The 15675-nt window shown below is 41.5% G+C and overlaps 2 protein-coding genes across 3 annotated transcripts; both read left to right on the forward strand.

The window, feature by feature from the left end:
• The first annotated feature begins 3554 nt into the window (after positions 1–3554).
• On the forward strand, positions 3555–4190 carry LOC115817585 (dexamethasone-induced Ras-related protein 1). The gene has a single exon (XM_075353590.1). The coding sequence runs from the start codon at positions 3555–3557 to the stop codon at positions 4188–4190; it is 636 nt and encodes a 211-aa protein (XP_075209705.1).
• A 5901-nt stretch (positions 4191–10091) lies between these two features.
• plk1 (polo-like kinase 1 (Drosophila)) lies at positions 10092–14824 on the forward strand. 2 transcript variants are annotated; one of them, XM_030780814.1, is made up of 11 exons: positions 10092–10454; positions 11076–11244; positions 11354–11498; positions 11814–11907; positions 12216–12432; positions 12870–12939; positions 13094–13194; positions 13356–13433; positions 13723–13877; positions 14056–14238; positions 14618–14824. In XM_030780814.1, exons 1-11 carry the CDS (start codon positions 10092–10094, stop codon positions 14822–14824), a joined length of 1782 nt encoding a protein of 593 aa, XP_030636674.1. The 2 variants fall into 2 exon arrangements, with proteins under 2 accessions (XP_030636674.1, XP_030636675.1); XM_030780815.1 differs by having other exon boundaries at positions 12870–12933.
• The last annotated feature ends 851 nt before the right edge of the window (positions 14825–15675 follow it).

Raw genomic sequence — 15675 nt, forward strand, 5'->3', positions numbered from 1 at the left:
GAATATACAACATGTAAGCTGGTCACTGGATTTCCGTGTGGGTTGTTAGGACGGCGCGTTTTTGCGTCATGGGACAAAGACACTGGCAATGTCGTTGTCCCCAGTGCGTGTGTGGGGAGTCTGTTTGTGTGTCTGAGGATGTCCCACTATTGCATTAATCCAAGGGATTACTCTGGACAAGGTTACCTGTTCCAGTCCTCCTGACATTTCCTGTAGAGTGACACAAAGCATGAGTCACAGGAAAAAGCAGTCGAAACCACAAGAGAGGACACACACACACACACACACATATCCACATACTACCTCATTGTCATTTATTTTAATGGTGATTATTTGCAGAAGAGTGTGACAGGCAGAGGTATAGGGAGAGAGAGGGAATGGGAAGAAGGAAAAAGGCAAGATTTACACATCTGACTGAATCACTTTCATGTCCTCTCCCACCATCATTCTCTCTGTTGCTTATTAAAGAAGTCAGAGACCAGGTCCTTGTGATGTTGCCATGGTGTCGGCCATGCCTAATGTCATCTGTATTTTGTGTATTAATCGGGCAGACCTCATATGGCCCTCAGTCGCTAACGTAATGGATAGGACCGGCACTTAGGTCATTGCCGGTGACCTCATCGTGGATGGACATACGAAGAAGTAACAGGTCACTCTATGGCTTTGACAAGGCTTTTTGTGTTAAAGTGACCAATAGTTACAGTGTTTTGGGGGAGAAAAGGTGATTCTGTTTGCTTTGTTTGAAAAAGGTGAACAACTGCAACTGTAAAGTATGCTCAGATGTGGTAGAAACATTTTAGGTGGTGGGTGTAGGGTCCTTCTGCTTGTTTGCTACATGTTTTTTCCTTAATTGTTATAACATTTAGCATGATTCGAGACAGCTTTGGAGAGTTAAAGCTGAAAAGTTCTGTTGCTAATTATTGGCTATTTTGGTAAGTTAGCTGACTCGCTAGCTAGCTAGGTAACCCACAGTTGTCCTCCTTGAAAATGGCTAATCTGTCATCCACATGAAAGAGTTGTTCTACCCACAAGTTCCAGTTGCTTACGATACAGCTGGCTATTTCTTACAGAGTGCACTGGGAAAGAAAGACAAGTTAAAAACAAGCCTGAACACCTGAATATTCTTTCATGTCTTTTTTTAAGGAGAAAGAAAAAAGGGAAACGCATTGAACTGCCAAGTAATATAAATATGAAGGAGCTTAGTTCTGAATACAGATACCATTTTTAGTCTACCACATCCATGTAGGTAAATAATAACTTCAAATAGATGAGTGGCTGGGATATAAATAGCTCGAGGTACCAACTGGAATTAAGGAAACACTTCAGACAATGAGGGTTACAAAATATTCAGGAAAGAATGTGCTTGCACACTGGTGTAGTTCCTGACCAAAGTACCCATTCAACATCACGTTATGCTGAAGACTGTGTATCAAAAGGTTGGGCAAGGCTGTCACCTATTCATCTAGCTGTCACAGCTAAAGAAAGACTTCTTTGAGATTGGGGTGATTTTTGGGTTGTGTTTGACAAGAGCTTTGGTAACAAAGCCTTTATTAAGACAATATTGGCATGGAAGTCTGAGGTAAAGCTATAATCAGCTTGGGTCAGCTGTGGTCAAAAGCAAAATTTAATCTTGTGATGTCCATGTATGGGTTCAAGATGTGAGACAAAGCAGACCAAAAGTTCTGAATCAGACACCTGCCAATATCAAACTACAGTGTAAACAGGCAGTATTGTCAGTGACGGTCTGGCGACAAACTCACACAGAGAGGTATTGTACGGTTGGATTGCTGTGCATAAAACCCCCTATTTGGCCTAAAAATGCACATCTGTGAGTAATGACTATGAAGAGCACAGACAGTGGTCAACTCAGCAGTGCAATAAAGTCACGTGACCAAACAATTTTTTATTTTTTTATTTATTTATTTTTTTTGTGGTTCTGAAAAAGTGGACCTGGGAACCCATCATTTCAGTCTGTTTTACAGCAGAGAGTGATTTCCCGTGCTAACATCCATTTGTTACGGTGGGAACACACAGAGCAGAGTAAGAAATTCTAAAATAAAGAAACACGATTAAATATTTAGTCACAGGGTGAGGTTTGTATATGTAAATTTCTCGAACATTGTTTATTTAGTGCTGAAAACTCCTTCACTTTAAATATATATACATAAGGGCGACTAGTAGTCCTTCCCTTTATGGTGATGTGTGTTGTTGCTGTTGTTGTTGTTGTTGTGCTTGTTGCAGTAGACATAAATATACCCAGTAGACATAGACATACCCAGTCTTGTTGTGTTGTCATGTTCCTGTCCTTCTTTTACACCACCTCCTCCACATCAAAGCACCAAGAGGCTCTCAACCTTTTTACAGAGAAGGACAAACAGAGAGTAAGAAGAAGATACACAAAACAGACACGCAAGACAACCACTCGTACACACGCGTGGATATTGTTATATTCGCTTCCCTTGACAACCGTATGTATTCTGTGCTGTCTAGGTTGATACTCTGTTTACACATTGCTTTGCAGGAACCATAGAAAAATGTTTTATAACATTTCCTTTGCATGCTGGGGAAAGTTGACATCTTATCAGTTTCCAAAGAAATCAAACACACACACACACACATATATATATATATATATATATATACACATGGAGAAATAGAGAGAGAGAGCGAGAGAGAGATACAAATGAAAGACATCCTGGTGATAGGCAAGAGTAAATTTGGATGATTTCTTTGGAAATATAATAGACACATATTAGAACAATACTTTTAATGACTGGGCAGACATACACATGCGCACTCATGTTGGATGTGTATTAACTATTCTGTCCTAATTAGGTACCTGAAAATAAACATAGTTTGAGTCTCTATATCTGCCTCTGCCTCTGTCTTTAAACAAACAGTCTGTAATGATGTTAAATCAACATTCATTGAACAATTCACACTGTCTATTACAATAAAGTTCTTCATGACAGATTAGTTCAATAATTAACTCAGGCGTATGGATTTATGAAATGGTGTATGTCACAGATTGGAAGCGAACAGATCAAATGTTTGCTCGGCGCCTTAATGCAGAGTTATCAGAGAGGAGAGATATTAACACACACACACATTCTCTCTCTCTCTCACACACACACACACACACACACACACTCTCTTTCTATCTCTCTCTCTCTCTCTCACGCACACACACACACACACACACACACACACACACACTAGGGCTTTGAAGGGCCCAAGGACCATGCGCACACCTCGTCTGTCGCTATTGGTCGTTTGAAGTGACGCAACGTTAGTAGATAGTATATATTGGACTCACTCAAGAACGATGTGCGCTCCTAGTTTCTGGTCTTGAGGTCTATTGACGCACTCAGTGACTGGACGCGTAGGCTAAGCGGTTACTTCTTCTGCGCTGCAATTCCGATTCACCACACAGTTTTGACGAATTCTGTAGATAACGCGATAAGCAGTTATCTTTCGTTTAATCTTGCTAACTTGCGGCATTTGACTTGCATACAAGTTTTGGTGACCCTGTTGCACGGCTACAGAGTCTAATAATGTCTCTATCCGTACGAGAACAGCGGACAGTGCGCTTCGTGTTCCTGGGCGCTGCTGGTGTGGGGAAGACGGCAATAATACACCGCTTCTTGCACGACCGGTTCGAGTCCAAACACACTCGCACTGTGGAGGAGCTGCATTCACTCGAATATGATACCGACGGCGCGAGGGTCTGCATTGAGATCCTTGACACCAGCGGCAGTTACCCATTCCCGGCCATGCGTGCGCTCTGCATACGCACTGGAGACGCGTTTGCGTTAGTGTACTCCGCCGATGAGCCGGACTCATTTGAAGAGGTGCAACGGCTGCGGGAAGAGATCCTCGAGCTGAAAGGGGAGAAGTTCGCTGGTATCACAGTAGTGGGAAACAAAGCGGACGCGGAAAATAGGAGTCGGGTGGCTACCGGAGAAATCATGCGTATCGTTGAGGAAGAATGGGGAGCGGGCTTCGTGGAGACGTCAGCGTACTCCGGAGAGAACGTTACTGGGGTGTTTCGGGACTTGCTTGAACAAGTTAAGTTACCCAGCCGTGTCAGTCCCGCTTTGCGTAGACGGAGGCAGACGATGATGAGAGAAAGTATCGGGACGCGTAAGAAGCCACCGATGAAGAAAAATAACAGCTGCATACTCTCTTAACCGACACTGTTAGACCTGACACCGTTGTTATAAGGTCAATAGACAGTGACACACACAGAGACACACTGGCATAAGTGCCAAAGATCCAAAAGACTTTCATGTGGGGATTACTTACCTGTTATGCAGACTGAAGTCTCTTGCTTCAGAGTCATTTGTATTTGTTCACTGAATAAAATGTCATTGTTATTTTGTTCTGATGTCTGAATACAGATAAATGCTGGAGAATGTGTGAGTGAGTGCTTTGGTGTCCATGTGTAGGTTAGACAGTGAAAGTGTGAGCTTGTGTGTGTGTATGAGAGAGAGTGAGAGACTCTCAAAATGTAAATATACTTTTTTCTATGAATGAATCAATAAATATACATTTTAGATTCCACTTTGTTTTCTGTTTATTTATTTATTATAATTTTCTTGTCTGTTAGACCAGTTAAAGTATGGCTGGTTATGTGGCTTCAACAACATTCAGCAAAATTTTTAGCATTTCAGCAATCATAACAGTCAAAGATTTTACAATGAGGGTTTTTTTTTATTAATGAATGCTTAGAAAGCACATCTAAGACATCTGGCCATAGCCTAATTCTTCATCATCTCTGGATCCACAACTTCAGCACAGCACTGCATCATTAATCTACAAGTCCCACGGTGTGTGTGTGTGTGTGTGTGTGTGTGTGTGTGTGTGTGTGTGACCAACTAGCATTATAGGCACAGACAGACAAGGGAGGGTCTCTATAGAGGTGAAAATATTACTACAAAAAACTGAATTATAAGTCCAGTATGGATGAGTTTACTGGTAACATTACTGTATTGTCACAGTGCCTCATCAGTAATGGGTAGGACTGGGTAGGAATGGGTAGGAGTCTCCTAGTGAATCAGCATCAGGGCATTTCTGACACAGTAACAGAGTGGTACATATTTAGCATGTGGTACATATTTAGCATGTTCTAATGTACGTCATATGGATAATATTAACAACTGTTTATCGTAAAAGACCTCTTCACCACAGCACAACAGCGTGTGTGTAAGTGTGTGTGTGCACATAAGAGGCTTGAAGCACTTCCTGTCCCATTCAAAGAGAATGACAGAGCAGCCCACCTTACAACATGTGCTAAAATTACCTTGGTGCCATGGAAACCTATTGTGTACAATAGACAGACTGTTTTGGTGTGTGTCTCTGTGAGTGCAGGTCTCTTAATGAGCTGAAGAGGAAGGAGTCGTGAGATGAAGTGCTTTGAGATCTAATAACTCACTCACTGAATCAGTAAACAGCCCCAATAGGAAGTCCATTCATTTAACGCATGCCACACACACATACACATCACACACACACATACTCACTCACGCGTGCGCGCGCACACACACACACATGCACGCACAGAGAGAAAGACTATCAATTCATGCAAAATGACATTTTTGCATCTGTATCTTGACAACATCTCAATAATAGCCATACACAGACTTAAAAGGATTTACTTTCTCTGCAAAACAGTTTGCAGACAAATTTTTACAGCTGATTTGTTTTGAATTTGAATGCTCTCTCTCTCCACACACACACACACACACACACACAGACACACACACACATACACACACACCTTTGGCAGTTGTAAATACACCAAAAACATGTGACTCTTTTCTCACCATTACCGACTGGCTCCCTTTGATATGTGTGAGAAATCCACCCATCTGAAAACGCCACCAAAAGTCTGTGAGTCCCTTTATTTCAACAGGTTAATCACAACAAACAGAGTCAAACAAAAACACAAGCCAATCTCCACTCACTGCCCTTACACACCCCTTACACACACACACACACACACGCACGCACGCACACACGCACACATGCACACAGACTTTTACTTATAATTCACCTGTATTATTTTTTTGACAGTCATAAAACAGCTGGACAGACAATATTTGAAATGAGCTAACTAATTTACACTGACAGACTATAGAGAGAAGACAGAGGGACCATAAAGCACTGCCTGAGTCTCTCATCAGCTCTGGAACAAAGCTCTCTTGGTTCTGGAATCAGTGAACAACAAGTCCTGTTTCTGTTAAATTTGTGAGTGTAAACGCACGTGTCCCTGCACATGCACACACACACACACACACACACACACCTCCGACTGCTGATTCGACTCGTCAACTTTCAGAGGGCAGCCCTAGTTAGGACACTAACTAACAGTGTTTTGGCACCGTCTTACTCTGTTAGGACACTAACTAACAGTGTTTTTGCACTGTCTTGCACTGTTAGGATACTAACTAACAGTGTTTTGGCACCGTCTTGCACTGTTAGGATTCTAACTAACAGTGTTTTGGCATTGTCTTACTCTGTTTGGACACTAACTGACAGTGTTTTGGCATTGTCTTACTCTGTTAGGACACTAACTGACAGTGTTTTTGCACTGTCTTACCCTGTTAGGATACTAACTAACAGTGTTTTGGCATTGTCTTACTCTGTTAGGATACTAACTGACAGTGTTTTGGCATTGTCTTACTCTGTTAGGATTCTAACTAACAGTGTTTTGGCATTGTCTTACTCTGTTAGGATACTAACTAACAGTGTTTTGGCATTGTCTTACTCTGTTAGGACACTAACTGACAGTGTTTTTGCACTGTCTTACTCTGTTAGGATACTAACTAACAGTGTTTTGGCATTGTCTTACTCTGTCATGGCGCTGGCGAACACTGATATGAGACTGTCCTACTGTTTGTTTTGTTTGTTTTGGCACTGTATTACTTGGTTACAGCACTGGCTAACATTGTTACAGGACTGTCTTACTCTGTTACGGCACTGTCTAACCCTTTTGTCACCCTTACAGCACTGTCAAACTCTCTTGTGGCACTGTCTGACTATGTGATGACATTGTCTGACCCTCTAAAGGTACTGTCCAACTGTGTTATGGCACAGTCTAACTGTGAGGAGGCCTATTAGAATCTAATCTGTGTCACATTCTCTGACTGTGTGTTGAACTGAATGTTTACCCTTGGCTGGGTGAATTGACTGTTCAGAATTGATCTAAAGGTAAAGTTAAAGGCATAGCAACCCTCTCCAAGTTTGTAAATGAGTCATTGGCTTTTGACAGGACAGAAAAAAATGTTCCAACCTCACTCTCACTCTCACCTCTCTTGTACCTTTGTTTATTTATAAAAGTAAATAGAAATGTGCCAGTGTGACAGCAGTTTTGAGACAACGTAAACACTGTCATTGTTCATTTGACCCCAGTGAAGTTGCTTTGTGAGTATGAATCTGTTTGCATTGGATTTTCTAGTCTCCGAACCACCTCTGTTTTGAGCAGAGATCCCAGAAGTTTGTATGTATGTATGTATGTGTGTGTGTGTGTGTGTGTGTGTGTGCGTGTTGAGTAGGGGTGTAACGATTCATTGTAGCACAATACATCGCGGTGCAAAAATGTGACGATACACATCATATAACTTGATTCGATATAACTGTTTTGGTCGTCAGCGCTAATATTATTTTTGTATTATTATCATCACTAAACTTAATTTTATTTCAAATGTTTAGACATACAAATACATACAAACACCAAGTATATCATATAAAAACATTACATTTCATCAGCGGTAGTAAATAAAATGAAAGTAGTCACCTGTATCATTATTTGTGTTACCAGTGCACAAAGTCATACATCACGCTTCTGGCATTCCAATCAAGGCCTCACAGTTTACATGTTTCAGTCACAGACAGAAAGAATAGGTTTCAGTAGCAGACTAGCAGCGTCAGCATGAAACGTAATGAGTGTGGTTGGAGCTGAGATAGAAATCGAGGATTCGCCACCTTTAAATCAGAAGTGTGGCAACATTTTGGCTTTCCGATCATTCCACAGGAGAATGGCTGCAAAGTAACTGACAAAACGAAGATGGTTTGCGCTGTAGAAAAACTATCAGCTACTGCTAATACCACGCATATGATGCAGCATCTGCAACACCACCACAATGACAAACTGCGGTCAGGAAATGTGAGAAAGAAAGTGCTTGAAGGCCAAACATTCCCGTCACCTCAAACATGTGCAAGAGTACCAGATATCACCACGGCCCTGTTTCAGAAAGCAGGGTTAGTGAAAACTGAGAGTTAGTTAACTCAGAGTAAGTAGTAAACCTCCTAATAGAAGAGCCATATGGTTAACTAACTCTGAGTCTTCATTAAATCCACTTTCTAAAACAGGGCTTAGATCCATAGGAGTGTTTATCACTAAAGACATGAGAGCAGTAGGTCATTTGTTGGGGAATGAGGGAGGGCGCCATCTCCCTTGATAACCTGCTATTCCCCTATATACTCTATAGAGTAGTGTCAGTGACCATTGGGCTATTGCCTCTGTTAAAAAATAACAAATCACCTACTGCATGAAACCATTCTTGATAGTCGACAACAAAGGATTTTGCCTACTACTCAAGACACGAGAGCCCAAATACAACATCCCATTCCGCTGGCACTTCAGTCAGTCTGTAATACCAGCCTTGTACAACCAAGCAAAAACCAAAGTGACAGAAACTCTGAAAAGTGTGGAGAGTGTGCTCATTAACTTGAGTCTAAATTTGAGCGCTGTGTGTTGAGGTGCAATTTTCATAATTTCATATTAACACAATTCAGACAGACCCATTCAATTTAATATTATTTTATGTCTGGAGACTATTTATTTTTGTCTAGCTTTCAAAAAATGTATCCTAGGGTCAAGCTGTCATGACTTTTGGTTTAATGGCACAAAAAGACAACAGTAGTTCAGCATTTTTAATGGATCAAAAATAAATACACTGTTTTCATTCCAGTGTCAGTTCAATTGATTTTCTTAAAAACATCATGGGAGAATCAAACTGTAAACATAGTATAGTGAATCGAATCGAATCGTGAGCTGACTGTATCGTTACATCCCTAGTGCTGAAAGGAGATATAAGAGCAGTATATGTTTAGAAACCAGTTGTGCTCTAGTTGAAGGATCAGTGTTTGCCCTACTTCGTCCTTGGTTAAGCAAATAAGTTGAATCTGCAGACACTATTAGACATGAAAAAATATTTATATGCAGGAAAGATCTTCGTTCAAATTTTGCAGACTTTCTCAGTTTCCACTCACTCAAATATTCAAAATAAACTCTAAATTTCATGGAGGTCATGTGACAGCCCCCCCCCCTCCCCCCAACAAATGTATATGCTTAGAGTAATCAGGAATTGATGAACTCATTCAAGGACTGACCTCAACGTAAACCCCAAGCACCCCTTAATATACAGACAGAACATACTGCCAAGGTGTTGCTAATCCAGCTATAAGTAATTTTTTCTATATCCTCCTTGTTCCATATGCATTAACGCATCTAAGCATTCACGGTCAAGAACAACTGACGATTAATTATTTCGATTTGAAGATGACATTATTCACAGTATAGACACAAATAAAGTTTTTTCAAATGAACATGCCTCAGTCCCATGCTGCTTTGCTGCAGCTGCTTGGAATTCAAATCATAAGAGCCAATCAGAGGCGGCGCTAACGAACGGAACAAAATTTAAAACGTTCCTGTGCCCACTGTTGTTTTAGTGGAGCAGAGGCGCAGCATCAGCAGCTTGGAATTAGACTAGGACAGATAATTTATTTTCCGATTTTACATTATAAATATCCGATGAAGTTTAAATTAGTTCTTGCATGTACAGTTTCTTTGAGCAAACGAGTCTTTGCAAACAGCTGAACTTTGTTTATGTTGAAAGTTTTGATTTGAATTATTTGCGTTGAAGTACGGATGTGGATAACCGGTCAGATAGCCACGTATGTTGGTCAATTTTAGATGAATACGCCACTATTTTAAATTAGCTGTCGGTTTATTTATTTCACACAGTTTTATTGCGGTTTTAATTGCGTCGATTGTCCGTTTCTAGTCTGAAAACTTTTCTGAGAAGATGAGCGCTGGAATGGCAAAGGCGGCGAAGCCGTCATCTCACGCTGACCCTAGGTCTGCGCCTTTGAAAGAAATTCCTGATATTTTGGTAGATCCCAGAACCATGAAGAGATACATGAGAGGACGATTTCTCGGAAAGGGAGGTTTTGCGAAATGTTATGAAATTACTGATATGGACACAAAGGAGGTCTTCGCTGGGAAAGTTGTCCCTAAGGCATTGCTACTGAAGCCACATCAAAAGGAGAAAATGAGCACAGAAATATCTATTCACAAAAGCCTTGACAACCCGCATGTTGTGGGATTTCATGGTTTTTTTGAAGATGACGACTTCGTCTACGTTGTGTTGGAGATTTGTCGGCGAAGGGTACGTATCAGCTAAGTTTTTAGTAGAAGCTAGCAACTGATAGCCAACGGTCGAATTTTTAACATGAGGCGTTCAAACTTGCTAGTAACAAAGTGGCTGTTAAGGTCCCATGCAGGAACAGGGTACTTGTTTGCTTGGTCATTTCATACATCGAGTTCTACAGCGAACGTGCTGAAGTAACAAGTGTATTTGTAATTAATTGACTTGAAATGCCTTCAAAATGAACGCATTCCAATCGACTTTCTCCTAGCGCCTCAAGTGGATTTAAAAATGAGCTCATGACGTCACTCCCATTTAACACTACTTTAAACTGAGGAGCGGCCTCTTTCAAACTTATTTCTTCATAGAGTCTATGTTCGGTTTTAGGATGGCACCATTTATTTGTTTGTGAGGGGTATTCATTATCATGGAATTGTAATTATCACGGTGGAGGCAATGCTTGGGCTAGCTCGAGATCTCGTACACTATTTCCTTTTCCAAGCTCGGACTTAACGAAGTGTGATGTTTTCATAATAACTACAAAAGCCTTGGATCTTTTTGTTTGTACATGTGACAGGAGTATCACAGTTTGGTTTTATCGAACGGAAATCTCTAAAATATCATTTATTACTTTTTCACAAGTCTCTCCTGGAACTGCACAAGCGGCGAAAGGCTGTGACGGAACCCGAAGCGCGGTATTTCATGCGCCAGACCATTCAAGGATGCCACTACTTGCACAACAACCGTGTCATCCACAGAGATCTCAAACTGGGAAACCTGTTTCTCAGTGATGACATGGAGGTGAAAATTGGTGAGCATTAAGTTAGTCATCCAAAAGACTCGTCAGTGAGCGATTCATTAAGATGAATCTATCGTTATATGTGCAGCATTTCTAATCCCTTTGGTATTCTTTTTCGCAGGTGATTTTGGTCTGGCCACTAAAATAGAGTTTGATGGGGAGCGTAAGAAGACTCTGTGCGGCACTCCTAATTACATTGCTCCTGAAGTTCTGTGCAAAAAAGGCCACAGCTTTGAGGTGGATGTCTGGTCACTTGGCTGCATTCTGTAAGTCCTGTGGTTTACAACAAATCATCAGCATGAAGAAATATGAGTTTACAGCTAAATCAGTTTTTAAGCTTTGTTTTAATCAGACTGTTATGTCCAGTATGATTAAGATTAATCGTACTCATCTCCTACACAGCACTGACCAAGCTGTGTTGTTCGTGAGGTTGTCATTTCATCAGTGTGGCCAGTATAACAGGAGAGGAGTGATAATAGAATTCATTGCTTGTACGTTGGTCATTGTCACAGAGCAGTACTTCTGCTTGGTGGCTTTTGAAGAGGGGCAGTAATGTAACTGACACATTTCGTGTTCATCAGGTACACGCTGTTGGTAGGGAAGCCACCATTTGAGACGTCCTGTCTGAAGGAGACGTATGTCCGCATTAAGAAGAACGAGTACACTATCCCCAGAGTGAGTACAACCGGCACTACACATTATAGCACCTTACACGGTTGTTTTTCATCACAGGTTTCAATGTGTGTATAGGCAGAAATGCATACGCTTTAAAAGAGCAGGAGTTATCTTTAGGTATTTGGGAACTACAGTCTTTGTACATAATTTGATTGAACTGTTCAGGAGGAGGATTTTTTTCCAGAGGGAAAAAGTATTATTTAGTTTACCCATTCATTTTTAATTTGTAAAATTTTCTGTGATATTTTGAGTGAAAGTGAATTGTGGTCTTGTTCGTAACATCCCTCTCTGTGTGTGTCTGTGTGTAGCACATTAACCCAGTGGCAGCCGCTCTGATTCGCCGGATGTTGCACGCAGATCCTACGATGAGGCCTCCTGTGGCCGATCTCCTGACCGATGAGTTTTTCACCTCCGGCTATGTCCCCCTGCGCCTCCCCACCTCCTGTCTCACTGTCCCACCACGGTTCTCCATCGCTCCCTCCAGCCTGGAGCCCAGCAGGAGACCACTTACAGCAATTAACAAAGGTATCCACATACACATACACACGCTCACAAAGGAAAAACAGAGTCTGGGTACCATTTGTAAAAGTCAGCATGTCTGTAGATGTTCATGCTTGCATGGAGCTACAAACACGCATACGAGACCCCAAAGAGATGATTTAATGAGAGAGATACACACACACACACACACCCTCTTCAATCAGAGGACACGCAGGGCAGCTTCACAGTGATCAGACTAAGTTGTTGACCCTCACTCAAATTCGTACAGCAAAATTAACACGTTTTGTTACCTAGTGTCCCTATCCCAAGCTCCAAACCTCAGAAAATAACACTGAAAATAGTCTGTGTCTAAGGACCAGAACAGATCTTTGCATCAATTTATACATGCCTAAAATGTCAGGTCCTGCCTAAAGGAGAGTTGAGCCAGCATAGTCTAACACTGGTGTGTGTGTGTGTTTAAGGAACAGACAGTCCAATAGAGAAAATGGGGAAAGTGGAGCAGCAGCTGCAGAAGGAGGAACCTCAGCCACGGTCAGTGTTTTTTTTTGCCTTTAATATTTTCAGTGCTCTCTTCTTTTGTCATCCTCTGCTTTATCCCCCATAGCCCTGCAAGGTACTCACCTTTTTCTTTCTCCCTCTCTCTTTTTCTCTGTGTGTGTGTGTGTGTGTGTGTGTGTGTGTTTAGAGATGGAGCAGAGCCGGCTGACACACACTTGCATGACTTGTTACAGCAGCTGAGCATGGTCAATGCAGCCAAACCATCAGAGAGGGTTGTTGTCAGACAAGGTAACACACACACTCACACACTCAGAGCTGGTTATTTCCAACCCAGCCAGACAATCGGACAGTGAAATCCAGACATATAAGAATTATAGTATCATTAAATACACCAAATAATCGTGTTGATGGTTTGGGAACTTAACAGCACTTGTGTCTCCCTGTTTCAGAGGAGGCTGAAGATCCAGCCTGTATTCCTATCTTCTGGATCAGTAAGTGGGTGGACTACTCGGACAAATACGGCCTTGGTAAGATCATCACGATCCCCACAAACACACGTACACTGAGGCACATCCTTCTCTTAAAACTTTCTCTGTGATGCATACAGCTGCATTTCATTTCATTCTCATTCCGCCTTTACATCCGCGTCCTACTACTGTATTTTTATCTCCAACAATCAAGGGAGAAGAGGGATGTAGATAGAAGTGGCTTGTTAGCATTGCACAGATATCTGTCTGAGGAAAAGGAAGACAAAGCTGGTTTGTAAAGGCGTCTCATCTTTTGTCTTGTTCTGTGCGTGTGTTCCTGTGTGTGTAGGTTATCAGCTGTGTGACAACAGCGTTGGCGTTTTGTTTAATGACTCAACACGGTTGATCATGTATGATGACGGGGACAGTCTGCAGTACATCGACCGCAGCTCATCTGAATCATACCTCAGCATCCGCTCCTACCCCGCGGCGCTTTCTAAGAAGGTGTGTGTCCTGATGATCGTGTCTCTCAATGTTCTGTTCCATTCCATGTTGTATAACACCGCCACATGGGTGTGTGCGTCTGGGTAAATATGTGACCTATCATGTTTCCACAGAAGTGGATGTTTGTTTCTCTGGCCATTCTTTTGTTTAAATAGTATCTCCTTAATGCTTTCTCTAGATCACCCTGCTGAAGTACTTTAGGAACTACATGAGCGAGCACTTGCTGAAAGCAGGCGCCAACATAACGCCCAGAGACGGCGATGAACTGGCCCGTTTGCCGTACCTTCGCCACTGGTTCCGCACCAAGAGCGCCATCGTCCTCCACCTCAGCAACGGAACCGTACAAATCAACTTTTTCCAGGTCTGAAGTCCTCAAAATAATTGACCGTTCCTTGGTGTTTAAAAATCACATAACTTGCTTTCCTCTCAACTTTGAACAGCCAAGTGAAAAGACATGAATGAATAGGGAAAAAAAAGTGTAACGTGTCCTGTGGATATACTAGTCCCCAACATGGTAGCCTCTCTGGTTCTCTCTCTTCAAAATGGACCTTTTCTCACTGGGGGGAGGAAAATGCTGAGTTGAGTGTTTTAATGGAGCGCCCAGCAGAGGCCTCTGTATTGTGTCCTCTGTAGGTTTCTGTTTGTTAACTGCGAATAGGATCATGTCCCTGGAAGTTAAATCCCTGATGGTTAATAGCCTTTGCTTACACTGTGTTCTCTCTCTCTCTCTCTGCTTTTAGGACCACACCAAACTGATCCTCTGCCCTCTTATGGGAGCAGTAACGTACATTGACGAGAAACGAGATTTCCGCACCTACAAGATGAGTCTGATCGAGGAGTTTGGCTGCTGTAAAGAGCTGGCCAGTCGTATGCGCTATGCCCGAAACATGGTGGAGAAACTCCTGGCCTGCAAGAGCACCACTGCAGCCGCCACGTCAGCCCGCTAGCCAATCAGGTCTCAGGACTCTCGGGCCACCATGTCCAATCATAGGACTTGCCCCCTCTCACTAGCCAGTCATATATTACCATCACACTTGAGTCTGCATGCTCCGGTTGGACTAGTGAACGTTTCAGACGGGTTTTCTATCCTGTTTTTATTTTTCTGTTTGTCTGTCTGGGTCTTACTTTCAGTGGGGAAGTTTCATCTGACCATGCTGACATGTGTATGTATCATGTGAACACTCTATACATGTTTAAATTGTATTGTTTTTTTTTTGTGTTAATTTGAAAAGATTAATTTTTTTTTTCCTCCTCTTATGTGTCTGTATAAAAGTCTTCAACATAGATGCTTTAAAATTGTTTTCAGGATTTTAAAGCAGATTTATTCTAGATTAATAAAGATGTCTTTGGAAAATTTGTGATTCTATTCTGTTTTTTAAAGAATCCAGACATTTTCTCACACCTTATTTAGATATGTTTATTCCAAAAAAAGAAATACAAAAATGTCCCAAATGCCATTTAAAAAAATATGTACAAAAATGATCTGGCTTTGCTTTGACCACAATAATACATCTCCTGTGACATTGGGGTCTTTTAACAATTTATTACATGTTCTTGCTGGCATATGACAGATGCCAAACTACATCTTCATTTCTTAAGAGTTGGTATTTGAATCCACATAGTGTATTCAATTTCTCAAAAGATTTACTTAAAAGTGGTTGGTTCTACCGCACCAGAGCACAGAAGAGTGTCACATTTTGGTGATTTTGAAAACAACATTGTATTATTTAAACATTTGATTATTTTGTGAGTTGAATATGGACAAGGTGCAATCTTGTTAAAGGAAATGAAGTCAATA

This window comes from Chanos chanos, chromosome 7 (genome assembly GCF_902362185.1).
Source record: "Chanos chanos chromosome 7, fChaCha1.1, whole genome shotgun sequence".
Classification (NCBI taxonomy): Eukaryota; Metazoa; Chordata; class Actinopteri; order Gonorynchiformes; family Chanidae; genus Chanos; species Chanos chanos.